Genomic DNA, 18,351 nt, shown 5'->3' on the forward strand with positions numbered 1-18,351 from the left:
CAGAGGGAACAGGTGAACCTAATGCAAGTAATTAACAAGATACTGAACAGACCTAAACAAAACTATAAACAATAAATAAAACATAAGAATCAAGAATAACATGAACTAAAGGAAACTGAGAAACTGGAGGGAACACAACAACCTAAGCACTAGCAAACAGAAACCATAAGGAAACCCAGACTACAAAAGAAACCTTAGTAAACAATAACTAGAGCTAACCTATAAAAGGAGAGGATGGAAACCATTGTAAGAAAATAAACAGGAAAGCAACGCCAAGGGAAATAGGAGAGCAAACTGGGGGGCAGAATATAACCCAAAACAAAAACCATAACTAACATAAATACAAAACACAAGTAAGAACATCTAATTAAAAAGGTAAACAAAACCACAAAACCGAGTCCAAAACATCACATCCTGACATATTGTAATTAGGATAGATTCTGGATAGTATGTAATTGAAATTGTCTAAATGACTGGACTGAATTGATTTATTTCTGTAAATAAATTGGAGCTATTTGTTAAGTGACTTGAGATGACAATTGTTTTGAACCAGCGCTATTTAAATAAACTGGTGTTAGTTAGTAACTAAATTATATTTTGCATTTTAAAACAAAGCGTACGTTGAGTTATATGTGACCATATGAATAAAACATATTTTCCTCTAAATATGAGATTTTTCTAAATAAAATCACTGCTTTGGATGTGGATAAACTGCACAGACGTCTGAGTGGTTCTCTGTTGTGGCCCTCTCAGTACCCAGAAACCTAAAGTTTCCTTCCAGCTTGTTTTGGCAAAGAGCCTTCTCTCTTAAAGCAGTTGCATCATTCAGCAGCAGACCTCAGGTACAGTACATGTGATGCTAAGCAACCACAGACTGTGAGAAAAGATGAAATGGGGCTCTGCTCAGGAGTTTAATTAATCCATGTAATCTGGTTACATCAGAGACTCTGTTCTGCCTCATTACCTTTACGATGATTAATATCTGAATTTTCCCGGAGGAACTGCTAAGAGACCCACAATAGATTATGTAACGCACCCTGAGCAGGATGTACACACAAACATTTACAATGCAAACAGAGAGAATTATGTGAATGATTTGGTACATTAAGAAAACCCCCAGAGAGTTAAGGAAAAGTGAAAGTGTGGTACCATGTTCCAGTGGTATGTTGAAATTGTAAAATTGTATTTATATTTTTACTATGCAACAACAAAATGTATGCTGATTATCACCCTTCCGCATGCTGATCAGAATATTTGATATATGCAGAAAAAGTTTGCCTTTTCAAAGTTAGAAACTTGCTTTTAAATTAAACACAGAGATCCATAAGTTGGCAAAGTCTCTGCTTCTAAAGTGATCACATCATGTTGTAGAGTTGTACATAACATCTTTGTAAATTCCATTCAAAAAGTACTGTAAATATAATACCGAGAACAAAGAAAAAAAGCTGAACTTCAGTAATGCTTCTCATTGTGACTGGGATCAAATGAGACAAATTTATGAGATAAACTCAGAAATATTTCCCATATACAGTAAATTGCAGTTTCAGTGCTTCTGTGTGTCTGATGACAACCTGACATTATTTACTACAAATAACAGCAAAACGTGTTGAGAAAAAATGCTGCCAACATCTCTTCCCTTTTATAATCTGAGTTTTCTCTCCTCTTCTCTGATTAGTAAATGAACACAGTAGGGTATGACAGCAACAACACCAAAAAGAACTGAAGCGCTTTTGCAAAATGACAGTATGTAAAATAGAGCCTCACTGTGATTTGGCATCTTGATGAGGTCATACAGCTGCAGAAAGGTGAGATTAGCAGTCATGCACATGAGTTTAAATATAGTTTTGCAGCCGTTCTTCCCCTTACAGCTCTGGATGAAAATCTCAGAGTTCACTGCAAGTCCCAGACCGAACAAGGCTCCCAGGTTTCTCCACAGTCCGGCAAACGGTGTGGTGTCTAGGTGGATCCAATCTGGGTTTGCGCACCATATCTTAGCTTTGGTGACCGACCACAAAGGATCAAAGTCCAGAAGCTTTAGGAACAAATAAAAGCAAACAGCAAACGAGAGAAGAAAGACATTGACCTGGAGGTACAGTTTCAAGCTTGCGTTGTAGATGCAGGGAATATGGTCAAACGCCTCAGCAACAAGCATACCTAAACATTGTAGAGATAAAAAAAACAGTCATCTCAAACATAAAGAACATCGGACTTACTGTATGTACAAACATATAAAACTCGAGCAGAACGTACCAATGACTAGACCGAGGAGAACCTGATGAGGGAAGTGTGTTGCAATGAAAACTCTGGAAATGCAAACGTTTATCTGAATGACCCAGAAAGCCGTCCACAAAATGGACCTCAAGAGATGAAACCTGCAGAAAAAAAGAAATTGTGAGACCTCTGATGTAACACCTGCTTTTGGCTTTGTAAAAGTATCACATAAATGTTGACCTTTGAAAGCTCCGGACAGAGGAGACGCAGGAGGACCTGGCAAAGTTTAGAGCAGAAGTGACAATCACGTACCACACACAAGATGAGCCCATGGCGTGACCAGATGGACTACCTGTAAAATCACCAATCAGTGGAAGTGTTTTTTGAATTACATTATCTTCAACAAAGCACAGACCTACTTACCGGGCCCTGTTTCACACGTAATGTGAAACTGGTCCAAATGTGGCTTTGAGCTGTTCTGGAATAAGTGGGTTTCATGAACCCACCAATAAGGTCTCTGTCCAGACAGAATCCTGAGTAAGAAGATGTTTGATTTAAATTTATAAGCTCACAAGGTAAAGATATAATGCCATTATCCAAGCAGGCTTACCACTTCAAAATAAGATTGGTCCAGTCTCCAACAACAGCCACCCATATCATCTTGGTACCAACGTTATGACTGAGATGGAACCAGAGAGGGAAATAGACAGAGAAAACATTACGAGGGTCGCCCACTGTTGACATGAAGCTGAGGAAGCTGTTGTATTCTCTGTAGTTGTTCTGCAGATGCTGTATAGTTAGGACACCTAATGTGTGAAGAAAATCCATCATGTTTCCTTTCTGAGAGCAATTTGTTTCTCTTCAGCACCAGTCAAAGCAGCACCATGATGCCCTTCCTCTCCTTGCATCTCTTTTATATTGTAAACCAGGCATCACAAATCATTCATCAATGCCATGGAAACAACAAGTAAGCGCAAGTTGTCTGAGATGAAATGGAATATAATAATGTGTTCCCAAGTCATGAGAGGTCAGCATTTTAAGACATGTTCGAAAGACTGTTTACAACCTGACAGTGAAGCCATTAGGATACTTCCCAGAACATTGCTTGTACAAAGATGTTAAATATTAGCCACTGCAAACACCAGGTGAGAGGGAGAGCACTCCCCATAACCTCCTACATCACTTCAGCCTGATTAAGATAGCAATTTTCACCGAACGTAGCCACAAAACGGACCTCCCTTAGAAAACAGAGCCCATCTGGCCTCCTCAGCTGAGGTACCTGAGTGCAATGATTCTCAATGGATTTCTTGACACCATATTTTCTCAAAAATACTTTATTAATCCCAAGGGGAAATTAAATGTTGTTGTAGCTCATTATGTAGGTTTCTTCAAAGAGCTGTTGTAGATGCTGATGGCTGTGGGCAGGAAGGATTTCCTGTAGCGCTCCGTCTTACAGCAGATCTGAAGAAGCCTCTGACTGAAGACACTCTGTTGTTGTAGGACAGTCTCATGAAGAGGATGCTCAGGGTTCTCCATAATGTTCTTCATTTTATGAAGAATGCTACTTTGAGTTACAAACTCAAAGTAGCATCACTAGCCAACCATATTGGAAGGTCATATTTTTTCACAATCTGCAATTCCCATTGATTGGACCTCACAAAAAGCAATAGAGTATCCATTGTTACAAAAAGCAAGTGACAGTTGTAGCCCATGCCATGTAGCCAGAAAATGTCTTTGTGCTGCCATGTCTTTTAGCTTTTACATAAATGCTCAAGCCAGCCCTCTGAAACTCTTGAATGCTGTTTACCACAGTTCTTTAAGATTCATTACAGGATATTAATCCCTAACGCACCATTGTATTCTTTGGTCAAGTGGACACCCTTGTCCACAGAACAGCATTCATCAATCAAAGTCCATCAATACTTGGAATTTTAGCATCATACTTGAGATCAACTGTTATAGCCTGTGAACTGTGCAGTTTCAGTCTGGGCTCTCAAGACTTCTCTATGATCCACCTGTAGATGATTGTTGAGGAAAAGGCAGTCTCAGACACGTCCTGGAACTCCCTGACACCCTCCATCAGAAGTACTTTAGACATTAAAATATGTTAACAGATAATTGAAAATTATGGGTGTTGTTAGAATCATTACGTATGATAGACAGGTTCCCTTAGAAAACCATAGTTTTACCTTCTCTGAACTTTCCATGATTATGCTAGAATACAGCACTGATGACTGAGATGGAGCCCTTCTTTGTGAAGAGAGTTGATGATAATCTGATGGACACCTGCCAGGTCTTCACATCATAGCATAGGCTATTCCATGGACATAAGATTTCTGCAGTAAAAAAAATACTTTTCTTATTTGCGTTATGTGATATTAAAATTTTCTGAGAAACTTTAAAAGTCTTCTATTAATTCTTGAAATATATCACTCTGTGTAGTGCATCTACACAATGTATGAATTTAACTATTTTAACTGAATTACTGAAATAAATAAATATTCAGTTTTTATTACAGTAATGCACCCGTCCAACTTTGTTGTAAAATGTTTTGATTCAACCTCACAGTGGTGTTGCAGGCAATGTGAAGTTCCTTACATTCACCACCAGGCGGAGTATGAGTTCATTTGGGTGCATCTCGCTTTGAAACAGGAAATTCCAGATAAAAATAATATTAAATAACAGTTTCGTAAATAAAGAGACGAAGGAACCACATTACCTCGTGAATTTTCAGACGTTATGAACAACAGTTATACAGCATTTTTTTTTAACGGGGATCAAATTGAAATTACGTCATTTCCGGCGTCCACTAACCGTCTCTGTATACAAACCGCGGATTTTTGAAAGTAATCGTTGTTGTCGTAGCGTCAGTCAGAAGAGCAGTTCTTTGTGACACTCGTAAACAGGTGAGTAATAAACTAATCCTCAGGCCAACTAGCTGATACAGTTTGAACAAATAGCCGAATTTGCAGTGCTGAATGGAGGTAAGCTACATTACGGCTAACAAGCGGACGGTTTTACCCAGTTAGCATTACTGCTAACATTGCCAGACAAAGGGCTTTAAAAGTAGGCCATTAATGCTAAGATCACTGTGAGGTTCCTGATATTGTTTATTTATTTGGTTTAAATATATGCCTGATCAGCGAGCTTAAAAGCTGCTGTAAACATGTTAAAATTCAAACCGCTGTCTGTTTATATGTACCGATAGACAGCTGTAACGTGGACACATGGATGCATGACAACATAATAAACTAAGTCGATAAGACTAAATCAATCTTGATACTTTGATGTAAATCTGAGAATCAGTTTTCTTGCTATGCTGAAGTTTAACCCCCCATTTCCCGGTTTCGTTTGCTTATAATGAATTTGACTTTCTGTTTTAAATGGTTGTGAAGCTTTTGAAACATTTTCTTTTAACACTGGATGTTTTTAATTTCCCTCATTGGCTGTCCAGCCTTTCTACCATGATATTATGAGACTTTTCCTCCTTTATTTGGCTCTTCCTTTACGGGTTGCATCCATCTCATCCATCATCTCGTGTATCCTCCGCTGCTGCATATCATTAACGTTGGATTTCACTAAATCCATAAACCTTCTCTGTGTATTTCTATTTTTCCTCCTTTGCAGCTCCTTATTCGACATCTTTTGTCCAGTATAATCCTCCTTCAGCACATGTCCAAACCATCCCACCAATCACACAATTAAAGACACACATAAAGTCTTTTTATTCTGAAAATATATCTAGCAAATAACTGACACACAAACATAAGTAAAAAAGGGCAAATTAGAGATTCTCATTTACAGTGAGTGAAATAATGTATTAACATAATTTGTATAACAGAAAAGCAACAACTATTCTTACTACTGCTAAAATCTTGCTTTTTTTTATTACAGAAAAGATGTTATTTGCCATTTATTTATTCTAATACTAATTTTGAGTAGAAAAAAAGCAATACTGTATTGAAAATGTAACTTTTTAAAACATTCGAATATCTTTATATCAGTAATTGGCCCACAGTGAATATTTTAACCCATTAAATATGAGACAAATAGTGGGGCTGCACAGTATTAGGAAAACATACAAAATGCCATAATGGTAATGAAAGCTGCAACTGACGATTGTTTTGCTAATCAGTTAATCTGTCAACAATTTATTTCGATTAATTGAATAATAATCGATTAGCAAAAGGTGCTTAATAGGAGATTTGCACCAGATGAAGCTAAACATTTTGCCACTTGAGGAGTTCTGGATAAGGTTTTTTTCATTTTAAATGCTAAATATATATATGTTTGTACAGTTTTTGCCTAATTACTGCTCTGAGTGTTTTGTTCTTTCAGCATATGGCAGGTTTTCCAGTCTGTATACTTCAGTTAATGATTATTCAATTACTGAATAAGCTGACGATTAATTAAATAATCGTATAATCAGGATTAATCCAATTAATTGTTTCAGCCCAACTTGCTGTAGTAAAACAAACAAGTATTAATGTCTTTCTGCTTTTGCTTCATAGCAGATACAGACCCCAGATAATGAGTCAATCTAGCTACTGGAAAAAAAATCTAAATTAATTGTTAACACAAGGTTTTATTGAAAAAAGTTGTTTTTGGTCTGCCATTTTAACAGTGAAACAACTCAGTTGTTGTTTCTTAATAACTTGATGATTTTACCATGTCTTTACCTTGTAAAACATTTTTACGCTGCATTAAACACCACCGCCTTAAATTTAAATAATTCATAAGCCATTCCTTGTGATATTATATTGCAATAGCAATAAATTTGGGATAAATTGTGGGAGCCCTAGCAAACATTTGCTGATCTGATCTGTATTTTTCCCTCACCTTTTAACTCTCCTAATAAAACGAATCCCAATTGACATGACCCCCACCTGGCTGGGTCTGTGGTATTTAAACTGATGCCGATTCTCTTACGTTTTTATAATCAATAAGCTGCTTTTTTTTTTTCTAATATTACAGATCGTAACAGAACATCATGCCGTCCATTACAGACCCAAATTTGAGTGACAGGTTCACCAGTGCGATGGAGGAGATCCACAATAAACACCTTAAAGCATATGCTGACATAATTGACACAACTGCAGAGCTGTCTCACAATCACAGAGAGTTTTTAAAGTCTGCACTCGGTAAGTTGTTTCATTTTTATTAATCATGTCTTTGTGGAATAAAAGTATTTAAATATCAAGTGCACATTAAAATTTGATGTGAAAGTAAACGTTACTTACTACATGTAACTACATGTCATATCCAATTTAGGAAAGGGTTTTGACCCAGTTTTTATTTGTGTAGAAAATCGTGGAATTGTCTATAATTATTCAGGTCTGGAATAGTATAGGGGAAAAAAAGACATTTTTAAAACTATTTACTTCATTCAGTTTTCCTAAAGATAAAACTGAATTTTCAGAAAATAACCCGTTTTAAAGATCGGAGAGCTCATCATGATCCTCAAATATGAAACTCTGAGACACCAACTTAACCCCGAAGTCAGCACCATGCATTACAGCGATGTGTGAATGAGAAACACGATGTTAAACACTTTCTGAAGCTGTTTATCAGACCATTTATAATATGAAAGCTATACAGCATGAAACCTTTTAGTCACAAGTTAGCCAAGTCAATTAAATAACCTAGACTTGCAAAACAAAAATTTTTTATTAAGGAACACTTCAGTCTTCTGAACATTATAAACCTATTAGGGTGTATTTAAAAACAATTGACGTTTACTTCTAGAAAAAACTGAAGTCTAGTATTTAACAGTTTTTGAAGCATCCAGATAAAAGGTACAATGATCTTTTCTTACAGGCCGATGCAAATATTCCTTTTCTCTGATTTTGTTTGATTCAGATTTTTCTTACAACGGACAATAAGTCATACAAACTCATTTTTACAAACTGTTTTGTTTCAACAATGAAATGTTTCAAATGTGGACAATAACGCAAAGAACTGACTGATAGAGGGGATTGTTTTATTGCAATTTTCATTTAGAAACATTTCAGTTAAAGGTCTTTCTTTCTTTTAAGCACCTGTTTCAAAAAATAAATGGGCTTATTGTTATTTATTTATTTATTTAGTAGTTTTGGATTCAACAGAAAATGAAGGTCTTACAAGATCCCAATCAAATCATTCAGCCCTAACTTTTATGTTTAGTTTTACTTAAAATTCAAAGGAAGTGCATCAATCAACATGTTGTTCGTTGATGCATTTATTGACCAAAATAGTGGGGGCTTTCAGTTTTTTTGCATTTAATGAACAGGGGAAAAAAAATAACTTTTTTGCTGCTTTACAATGTAAAAGTATATAATTCATAAGCTGAAACTGTTTATGAATCCCGGTACAAATGAGAAGCAGCCATCAGTTGTCAGTATGGTCAAAAACCAGGCATATAGATTGCCTACTGAGTCTGTTTAGAGGAAATGTTATTTTACGTGTTATTTGTATCACTAATCCTATCTATTATTTAGATAACTGGATTTTACGAGACTGCCTGGCTTAAACCTTGAAGGTTATAATGTTTGTATAAATTGCAAATGTGTTTTTTAAATCACACTTCATAACTTCATCTAAATTTAACCTTTTATGTGTTCAAAATGTTTCTTAGCTTTTTAGAGAGCAATCCATTTCTGACTCCTGGTAAATGTCTATTTGAAGGAACAAACTTCATGAAACACAAGTGACCTGAGTCAATGAAAATACTGTAGCATAGATATAATTTGTTTTCCAAAAGGTTTGTTATCTTTATTTTATCTATGTATTTAACTTTTTTATTTATATATATAATATATATATATATATATATTTTTTTTATGTATTATTTTTTTTAAACTATATTTTATTAATTGTGGGCTGAAAATGCAGTTAAGAGATGTTATGTAAATATTCACAGATATTTGATTATTGTATATGTTCAATAAAACTTGTGTACTCGTGTTTTGGAATTTGTGAAACAGAAAAACTGACAAAGACTAGTTTTGTATGCCGTAGTTAGTTAACTGAAATGAATCTTAGTTTCACTCGTTAGTTACTTTTTTTCCTGTATTTGTACATTTTTCTCGGACGTAGAAGCATGTTTGAAGAAATGCAAGGATGACGAGAAGCTGTTTGAGACAATACAGGAATACAAAAGGGGTAAGTTTCTCTTCCCCGCCACCGCCGCTCATGCATTAGACCGGTTTTCTAAATGTGTCTAACATCACGCAGATGTTGCTGTGCAATACCAGGAAACGGAGCACTTCCTCCTGATTTCTTGTTCGGACGGTTTTAAGACGAGGAGGCGATATTTGAAGTGCATCCTCGAAACATTCAGTTTGTTTGAATATTCTTGCTTCGACACATTGTCTCTGCAGACCTGGAGCAAAAAAAAAAAGCATTGAAGGAGACACGGGACACCTTATCAGAGATGATGTCTGAGGTTCAGGAGAAAGAGATGCAGAAAGAAGACATCATCCAGAAAATTCAGAATCTTAAAGAACAACAAATGAAGAGAGAAGAGTGTAAAATATATATTTTTTAAATAACTGAAATAATTCAGTTTATTTTAGATGCAGCCTATAGTGATCTCACTTGTTTTCCCTTTTTAGTTATCGAGTCTCAGAATAGAGCAAACAAAGACAGGCTGAGGAATCTCCAGAAAGCCAGACTGGTTTTCCAGAATCATTTGGGGCTGGAGATTCGAACCATTATGGACAAGACACAGTTGGTCAAAGGTAAGCCAAGCGAGACCAAACACAGAATGAGACCATAAAAACAATTAAAGCAGTTTGAAACAAACATTTATTAGAAATAACTGATATGAAAAGCTGGCCAGCTATTAGAGGACCTGAGCATTGATAAACATCCCTTTTATGGAAGAGTTTAGTCTTGTTGGCAACCAGAACTTTTACGACATGCATGCATGACCTCATATCAGGCATGGGGTGTAATGGCCTTGAGTATTTACGCAGAAAACCTAGAATGAAATGTAAAACTTGATCTAAATGCTTTATTGAAAACAGAAAAACAATTATTCCTACTGATGCTAAAGAAAGATAACCTTTGGAATACTTTGGATTTTGATACATAGAGTTGAGGGAAAGTCGAATTAAACACCCATGAAATTTACTCCTAGCTATTTTTACAGGCTTACTTTGAATTCAGTTCAGTTTTATTTATATAGCACCAATTCACAACACATGTCGTTTCAAGGCACTTCACAACAGTCAGGTACATACATTCCAATTAATCCTAACCATTGAACAGTACAGTCAGATTCAGTTATTTATTCAAATTGGATAAAAAGTTTTTCTGTCTAAGGAAACCCAGCAGATTGCATCCAGTCAGAGACTTGTAGCAGTCACTCCTCCTGGATGAGCATGTAGAGACAGTGGACAGTCACTGGCGTTGACTTTGCAGCAATCCCTCATACTGAACATGCATGTAGCGACAGTGGAGAGGAAAAACTCCCTTTTAACAGGAAGAAACCTCCAGCAGAACCAGGCTCAGTGTGAGCGGCCATCTGCCACGACCGACTGGGGGTTTGAGAGAACAGAGCAGAGACACAAAGAGAACAAAGAAGCACTGATCCAGGAGTACTTTCTATGGGAAGGAAAAGTAAATGTTAATGGATGTAGCTCCTTTAGTCGTTTCATCTAGAAAGAAAGAACAGATAAACTCTGAGCCAGTTTTCAAGGTAAGAGTCTGAAAGAGAGCACATAGAGTTAGTCACAGTAAAAGCTCAGTCAATTCCCATGTCTAGGAGAGAGAAAGGGTTAAACACTGAAAGACAGGGCCATGTGGGTCATAGGTAGAGGGTGAGCATTAAGTTGTTGCCAGCAGAAGCTCGGACAATTCCCCTCTTCAGAAAGGTGTCACAGGTAGACACAGAGTCAGGCCAGGTGTAGCTTCTAGGAAGAGAAAAGAGAGAGAACATAAAGTTAGAAGCTGAAATAACAGCAAAATTGGAGAGTAGTGTGAGAATGTAGCGAAGAGGGTGAAAGTGGTCATTATGTCCTTCAGCAGCCTAAGCCTATAGCAGCATAACTACAGACATAGCTCAGGATAAACTAAGCCACTATAACTATAAGCTTTATCAAAAAGGAAAGTTTTAAGCCTAGCCTTAAAAGTAGACAGGGTGTCTGCCTCACGGACTAAAACTGAGAGCTGGTTCCACAGGAGAGGAGCCTGATAACTAAAGGATCTGCCTCCCATTCTACTTCTAGAGACTCTAAGAACCACCAGTAAACCTGCAGTCTGAGAACGAAGTGCTCTGTTAGGAACATATGGAACCATCAGATCTCTGATGTATGATGGAGCTAAATCATTAAGGGCTTTATATGTGAGGAGGAGAATTTTAAATTCTATTCTGGATTTAACAGGGAGCCAATGAAAGGAAGCTAAAATAGGAGAAATATGATCTCTCTTTTTAATTTTCATCAGAAGTCTTGCTGCAGCATTTTGAATCAGCTGAAGGCTTTTAACTGCATTTTGTGGACATCCTGATAGTAAAGAATTACAATAGTCCAGCCTTGAAGTAACAAATGCATGGACTAGTTTTTCAGCGTCACTCCTGGACAGGATATTTCTAATTTTGGCAATGTTCCGGAGGTGAAAGAAGGAAATCCTAGAAACCTGTTTAATATGGGATTTAAATGACATGTCCTGGTCAAAAATAACACCAAGGTTTTTTACTTTATTACCAGAGGTCAATTTAATGCCATCCAGGTTAAATGATTGACTAAGCAGTTTCTTTTTTAAACACTCCGGTCCAAAGACGACAACTTCTGTCTTGTCTGAATTTAGAAGAAGAAAATTTAAAGTCATCCAACTTTTTATGTCTTCAAGACATGCTTGTAGTCTATCTAACTGGTTGGGCTCATCAGGATGTATGGATAAGTAAAGCTGAGTATCATCAGCGTAACAGTGGAAATTTATCCTATGCTGCCTGATAATTTTACCTGTTGGTATATAGTAAAGACAATTGGCCCAAGTACTGAACCTTGTGGTACTCTACAATTAACCCTGGAGTTTAAAGATGATTTATAATTTACATGAACAAACTGGAATCTGTTAGATAAATAAGATTTAAACCAGCCTAGCGCTGTTCCCCTGATCCCTACAGCATATTCCAGCCTTTTTAAGAGAATATTATGGTCAACTGTATCAAATGCAGCACTGAGATCTAACAGAACCAGAACAGACACAAGTCCATTATCTGAGGCCATAAGAATATCATTAGTGACTTTCAGCAGAGCTGTTTCAGTGCTATGATGAGCTCTGAAGCCTGACTGAAACTCTTCAAACAGGTCATTGCTGTGTAAATGCTCACACATTTGATTAGCAACTATTTTCTCAAGAATTGTAGATAAGAATGGAAGATTGGATATAGGTCTGTAATTTTTCAAGTCATCTCGATGAAGCGAAGGTTTCTTAAGTAAAGGTTTAATTACAGCTACCTTAAAAGCCTGTGGTACATATCCATTTACTAAAGATAGATTAATCATATCTAAAATGGGGCTGGTAATCAGAGGGAACACTTCCTTAAATAATTTGGTTGGGATTGGGTCTAACATACAAGTTGAAGGTTTAGATGAAGCTAATATTTCTGATAACTCAGGAAGCTCCACAGGATCAAAACAGTCCAAACTCAGATCAGGTTCTACAGTTATTTCCACTGTTGTCTCACTTGCTGAGGATGAAGTAATCATCCTCGGGAGTATGTCAAAAAGTTTATTTTTAATAGAATCAATTTTATTTAAGAAGAATCCTATAAAGTCATGACTGCTGAGAGCTAAGGAAATGGATGGCTCAACAGAGCTATGACTCTGTGTAAGTTTAGCAACTGTACTAAAGAGAAACCTAGGATTATTCTTGTTCTCTTCTATTAATGATGAGAAATAAGCTGTTCTAGCTTGGTGAAGTGTCTTTTTACACAACAGTAGGCTATTTTTCCAGATTAAGTAGTTTGCAACACATTATACCCTCATGTTGACCTGCAACTTATAAAGTGACATGAGGACAGCAAACTGTTTTTTTTTTTTTTGTACTTTGACAATAACTAGTTTCAGAGCTTTGATGAAGCAATGTGTTATTTTTATTTTTTAAAACTGGAAATCTACCAAAATCCTGCATGCACCACCTGGTGTGCATGATTGGTGTGTAAAGATTTAATAACCGTTGCACCTTCAAAATTGATCAAACTTTTCTGCTTTTTACTCATACAGCTAGTAGCAGCTTGTTTTACTTGTTGTGTTGTTTGATAAAGAGCACAACATTAAAAAGGTCTGATGTCTTGCACAATAAATGTAGCTAATGTCTTCGCTCTATTTTTCCCATAAGTCTTTAAATCATACTTAAAATAGCAAAAAATAAATGTATAAACAAACAGATACTATTACTGTAACAATTATAGTAATAAGGCTCTGACTTCCTTTTTCTGTGAAAACAACCCTTTGCAGCACGTTAGCTTAAATATTACACTTTTCTTACTGTGTTGTTAAAAGATTTTGCAAGGCCTTACCATGTTGCATAAATTGCACAGAATTAAAATAAAGGCCTCGGTTCTATACCTGTTGCCATGGCGATGCGACAAATTCGATCAGCTGATAATTAAGTTAGACTGAACGATCACTTGATTTAATCTTTGGATAAGTTGTAAAACTAATTTTTTGGATCAGGCTGATGGTGCTGAAATAAATATTACAGAAGTTTTGAGTGTTGTTTTTTTTTGTAGGTGAAAAGTTGCAGTTTGTTTTCCGAAGCATCAGTCTATCGGACCAGGACAGCCCTTACGTCATAACCATGGGGATTAAGGAAGACGGATCTTACCAGAGTAAGTCACACACAAATTTTGCTTTGAGGTTTTTGCTACGCTTTTAGAAAAAAACCCACATAGTTGATTCTTGTAATTAATCTAATAAAGTATTGAATATTTACAGTTGTGTCGAGCGACCCAGTGCTCGAGTGTTTGCCATTATTGGAAAGCCGACTCCAGGAGACCAATAATTTACCAGCGTTCTTGGCAAACGTCAGAAAGGAGTTTATCTCCAAGGCTCGGCCCTGAGAATGGACAGGCTGCTTACAAAGAGGGCTGTGGTGTTTTCACTGCAATACAGACTGGAGGAAAGGATGGCTACGTTGGAGAGCGATAATTCATCTGTAATTGAACTGCCAACTCCAGTGTTAAGACAACGAATTTCGATTTAAATTTCTGTGCTGTTTTTTGCCTCATTGAGAAGAGCTTAGTGATTTTATATCTTAACACAAGTGGACACATATTGGAATTACAGAACCTTGACTTTTGAATGGACCAAGAAACCAATCATTTATAAGTAAACAGTTTTCATTTGTTTCTGTTTTAAAATCAGTTTTCGTTTTACAACCAGCAGAAACATCAATGTCTTTCTACCCCTGTGTATATTCTCCATATCAATGTTAATAAACTACATGTTCTTTAAGTATTTGCACCATCTCAGTTTGTACATGATGTATTATATATATATATATTGGGAAAATAAACATTTTGTTATAAAAGTCCACAATCTTAATCCTGATTATTGCATGCAAAGCAATCACAACTCAAGATTATCAGTGGAAGACTGTCACTTTGAAAAGTATACATTTTTTTTCTGTAAAAGACATGAATGAAATGGCACATATACAGACTTTTTTCCAGTCATTCAGGCATCACATGATTTGATGGTGTTCAGTATAGGTAGCTCCTCAACATAGGTAGATGGGAAATGGCCTTTTTGCTCATTAAGAGCACCAATCCACCAACCATTTTCTTCCTTTTTATAAATGTCCAGAAGATCACCTGAGAAACATGATTTTTTTCAGTAAAGAATGCTGTCGTTATTTCGGTGATGGACTTAAGGGGCGCAGCTTACCTTCTTTGAAAGCCAGTTCGTCGTCGTGTTCAGGTGTGAAACTGTACAGGGCTTTGCATTTTCCGATGCTGCACAGCGCGTTCACTGTTTCCTCTGATCAATACATATAATATACGTTCAACTTCATGGTGCATAATCGCATGTAATAAGAAAATGTTTCTGGGATGTGCTCAATGAACTACCTTCTTTGCCTTCATCTCTGTAAGGCAGAGCTTCGTTACCAGTGCTCCCATTGCACTCCACCATCTCCTGACCTGGTGTAGAAGCAATATGGTCTGTAGCGTTTGGCGTGGGCTTCTCCGGTGGTTCTGTTGGATTCTGAACTGGTCCTTTATAAATGATGGAAGCTCTGAGTGATCGGCTGTGCCTCAACGGCGTCCTCCGGAGTTTTACTGGACGAGTCAGCTGAACGATGCTATGCTCACACTCCTTAGAGAGAAAAGAGGGTAGGACTCCATTATTTACCTTGAAGAGGAAGAAAATGGAAATAAAAAAATGACTGCATGTGGATGATCTGAAATATTGAAATTAAACTTCAGGAATGATGGGGTGATTACAAAAAGCATGTGTCAGATTAGCCTAAGATTATAAAGCTTTAAGCTGAAACCTAAAATCAGTCAGCTTCAAGGATTGGTCAATGAAACTGAAACACCTGGTTTTAGATCACAATAATTTATTAGTATGGTGTAGGGCCTCCTTTTGCAGCCAATACAGCGTCAATTCGTCTTGGGAATGACATATACAAGTCCTGCACAGTGGTTAGAGGGATTTTAAGCCATTCTTCTTGCAGGATAGTGGCCAGGTCACTACGTGATACTGGTGGAGGAAAACGTTTCCTGACTCGCTCCTCCAAAACACCCCAAAGTGGCTCAATAATATTTAGATCTGGTGACTGTGCAGGCCATGGGAGATGTTCAACTTCACTTTCATGTTCATCAAACCAATCTTTCACCAGTCTTGCTGTGTGTATTGGTGCATTGTCATCCTGATACATGGCACCGCCTTCAGGATACAATGTTTGAACCATTGGATGCACATGGCCAGCATGAAAGCCGACCCAGGACAGGAGGATTTAAAAGGTTTTGAACAGTGGAATCAGGGTTCCTATGTATTTAATGTGGGTCACAAGTAATAAAACATTTGAAAATCTATAAATCTTGGACTTTTAGGGATGTGTAGATCAGGACTGGAGCATCCAACACCATACCCAGAATCTTTAAAGCTCTGAATCAGAATCACAATCAGCTTTATTGCCAAGTTCGTACATACAAACAAGGAATTTGCCTCCGGTACCCTTTGCTCTTTTGTTCTGTTTTTGCATTACAGAATATACAAATTTACAATGTACAATGTACAATATACACATATCTAATAAAAAAGGTGCATTTGCAACATCTGTATGCTGTTGTTTTGTACTCTATTGAATGTTCATCAGAGAAACAGCCTGGGGGAAGAAACTGTCTCTGTGGCGGCTGGTTTTAGTGAACAGTGCTCTGTAGCGACGGCCTGAAGGTAAAACTCTAAACAGTTTATGTGCAGGGTGTGTGGGGTCTGCAGGTCTGCAGAGATTTTAGCAGCTCTTTTCTTGACCCTAGACCTGTATAAGTCCTGGATGGAGGGAAGGTCAACCCTGATTATTCTCTCTGCAGTCCTGATTATTCGTTGCAGTCTGGACCTGTCCTGTTTTGTGGATGAGCCAAACCACACTGAGATGGATGAAGACAGGACAGATTGAATGATGGCAGTGTAGAAGATGACCAACAGCTCCTGTGGAAGGTTGAACTTCTTGAGTTGCCTCAGGAAGTACAGTCTCTGCTGGGACTTCTTTCGAACAGTGTCTATGTGTGAAGACCATCTCAGGTCCTCAGAGATGGTGGTTCCTAAGAACCTGAAGTGGTCCACGGCCGATACAGTGTTGTTGAGGATGGTGAGGGGGGTGTATGGGGGTGGTGTTCTCCGAAAGTCCACCACCATTTCCACAGTCTTGAGTGGGTTCAGTTCAAGGTAGTTCTGACTGCACCAGTGACCAGCCGATCCACCTGCTGTCTGTATGCAGACTCATCACCGTCCTGGATCAGTCCAATGACAGTGGTGTCGTCTGCAAACTTAAGGAGTTTCACGGACGAGTCCGATGAGGTGCAGTCATTTGTGTACAGAGAGAAGAGGAGTGGGGATAGAATACACCCCTGGGGGGCACCAGTACTTATTGATCTGGATCGGGAGAAGATGCTCCCCAGTCTCACCTGCTGCTGTCGGTCTGTCAGGAAGCTGTTGATCCACTGACAGGTGGAGGCTGGGACGTTGAGCTGTGTGAGCTTCTGGTGGAGGATGTCTGGTATGATGGTGTTGAAGGCCGAGCTGAAGTCTACAAACAGGATCCTGGCGTACGTCCCTGGGTGGTCGAGGTGTTGCAGGATGAAGTGTAGACCTAAGTTAACAGCATCATCTGCCGACCTGTTTGCTCGGTAAGCAAATTGCAGGGGGTCCAGCAGGGGGCCTGAGATGTCTTTCAGGTGCTTCAACACCAGCCGCTCAAAGGATTTCATGACCACAGACGTCAGGGCCACAGGCCTGTAGTCATTTAATCCTAGGATGGTGGGTTTCTTGGGAACCGGGATGATGGTGGATCGTTTGAGGCAGGAGGGGCCTCACATTTCTCCAGTGACTTGTTGAAGATCCTTGTGAAGATCGGAGCAAGTTGATTTGCACAGGCTTTCAGGCATGATGGGGAGACGTTATCAGGTCCTCCAGCTTTCTTTGTTTTCATGCGCTGAAAGAGCCTGTTTACCTCTTCCTCGGAGATCTTTAGTGCAGGCAGAGGATCTGATGGTAGGGGGTTGGTTACTTTATGGGAGGAATTTGTTCCTGAATGGGATGTAGAGGGGATGATTTGAGGTGTGAATGGCTTCTTGTCATGTCTGCAGTAGAAGCCATTCAGACGGTTGGCCAGGAGGCTACTCTGTTCAGGATGGGTGGAGGGGCTCTCGTAGGCAGTCAGGTTTCTCAGACCGGTCCATACAGCTGAAGTGTCACCAGTAGAAAGGCTGTTCTTAAGCTTCTCACTATAGCTTCTCTTAGCTGCTTTGATCTCTTTTGTTAGTCTGTTCCTGGCCTGCTTGTACCGCGCCCAATCTCCACTGCTGTGAGCTTCTTCCTTTTCCCTGCGCAGATTCCTGAGGTGTGGAGTAAACCATGGCTTGTTGTTCCCAAAGGTGCAGAATGTCTTGGTCCGCACACACATGTCCTCACAGAAACTGATGTATGA

At 38.2% G+C, this 18,351-nt stretch overlaps 3 protein-coding genes across 9 annotated transcripts in view; 1 reads left to right on the forward strand and 2 right to left on the reverse strand.

Annotated features, from left to right (window-relative positions):
* Window positions 1–5,039, reverse strand: LOC124871660 (glucose-6-phosphatase 2-like). 5 transcript variants are annotated; one of them, XM_047371118.1, is made up of 8 exons: window positions 4,931–5,039; window positions 4,810–4,852; window positions 4,401–4,547; window positions 2,822–3,017; window positions 2,635–2,744; window positions 2,452–2,563; window positions 2,251–2,372; window positions 1–2,154 (listed from the first exon to the last, which is right to left on the reverse strand). In XM_047371118.1, exons 4-8 carry the CDS (start codon window positions 2,953–2,955, stop codon window positions 1,640–1,642), a joined length of 993 nt encoding a protein of 330 aa, XP_047227074.1. In that variant the 5' UTR covers window positions 2,956–3,017; window positions 4,401–4,547; window positions 4,810–4,852; window positions 4,931–5,039; the 3' UTR covers window positions 1–1,639. The 5 variants fall into 5 exon arrangements, with proteins under 5 accessions (XP_047227074.1, XP_047227077.1, XP_047227076.1 ...); XM_047371121.1 differs by having other exon boundaries at window positions 2,822–2,890; window positions 4,931–5,035; XM_047371120.1 differs by lacking the exon at window positions 4,931–5,039 and having other exon boundaries at window positions 4,778–4,852.
* spc25 (SPC25 component of NDC80 kinetochore complex) lies at window positions 4,983–14,654 on the forward strand. 2 transcript variants are annotated; one of them, XM_047371122.1, is made up of 7 exons: window positions 4,983–5,117; window positions 7,186–7,352; window positions 9,286–9,351; window positions 9,570–9,716; window positions 9,804–9,929; window positions 13,931–14,029; window positions 14,136–14,654. In XM_047371122.1, exons 2-7 carry the CDS (start codon window positions 7,202–7,204, stop codon window positions 14,258–14,260), a joined length of 714 nt encoding a protein of 237 aa, XP_047227078.1. In that variant the 5' UTR covers window positions 4,983–5,117; window positions 7,186–7,201; the 3' UTR covers window positions 14,261–14,654. The 2 variants fall into 2 exon arrangements, with proteins under 2 accessions (XP_047227078.1, XP_047227079.1); XM_047371123.1 differs by lacking the exon at window positions 4,983–5,117 and adding an exon at window positions 5,128–5,195.
* Window positions 14,522–18,351, reverse strand: part of nostrin (nitric oxide synthase trafficking) — a 14,084-nt gene continuing 10,254 nt past the window's right edge. Inside the window, exons 14-16 of one of the 2 annotated variants that reach the window (XM_047371116.1) lie at window positions 15,269–15,515; window positions 15,087–15,179; window positions 14,522–15,013 (exon numbers count right to left, since the gene is read on the reverse strand). In XM_047371116.1, the coding sequence (XP_047227072.1) occupies window positions 14,877–15,013; window positions 15,087–15,179; window positions 15,269–15,515 (477 nt within the window). In that variant the 3' untranslated portion in view covers window positions 14,522–14,876. Of the gene's footprint in view, window positions 15,014–15,086; window positions 15,180–15,268; window positions 15,552–18,351 lie in introns of both variants that reach the window. The other variant, XM_047371115.1, reaches the window with a different exon arrangement.

The sequence above is a fragment of the Girardinichthys multiradiatus genome, chromosome 7 (assembly GCF_021462225.1).
Source record: "Girardinichthys multiradiatus isolate DD_20200921_A chromosome 7, DD_fGirMul_XY1, whole genome shotgun sequence".
Lineage (NCBI taxonomy): Eukaryota > Metazoa > Chordata > Actinopteri > Cyprinodontiformes > Goodeidae > Girardinichthys > Girardinichthys multiradiatus.

Coding starts and splice junctions, on each gene's coding strand:
- LOC124871660 (XM_047371117.1), bottom strand. CDS start 3,042: ATGATGGATTTTCTTCACACATTAGGTGTCCTAACTATACAGCATCTG. Junction 2,564..2,634: donor TACGTGTGAAACAGGGCCCG/GTAAGTAGGTCT, acceptor GTGATTTTACAG/GTAGTCCATCTGGTCACGCC. Junction 2,155..2,250: donor TCTCCTCGGTCTAGTCATTG/GTACGTTCTGCT, acceptor TACAATGTTTAG/GTATGCTTGTTGCTGAGGCG.
- spc25 (XM_047371122.1), top strand. CDS start 7,202: ATGCCGTCCATTACAGACCCAAATTTGAGTGACAGGTTCACCAGTGCG. Junction 9,930..13,930: donor CAAGACACAGTTGGTCAAAG/GTAAGCCAAGCG, acceptor TTTTTTTTGTAG/GTGAAAAGTTGCAGTTTGTT. Junction 14,030..14,135: donor GGAAGACGGATCTTACCAGA/GTAAGTCACACA, acceptor GAATATTTACAG/TTGTGTCGAGCGACCCAGTG.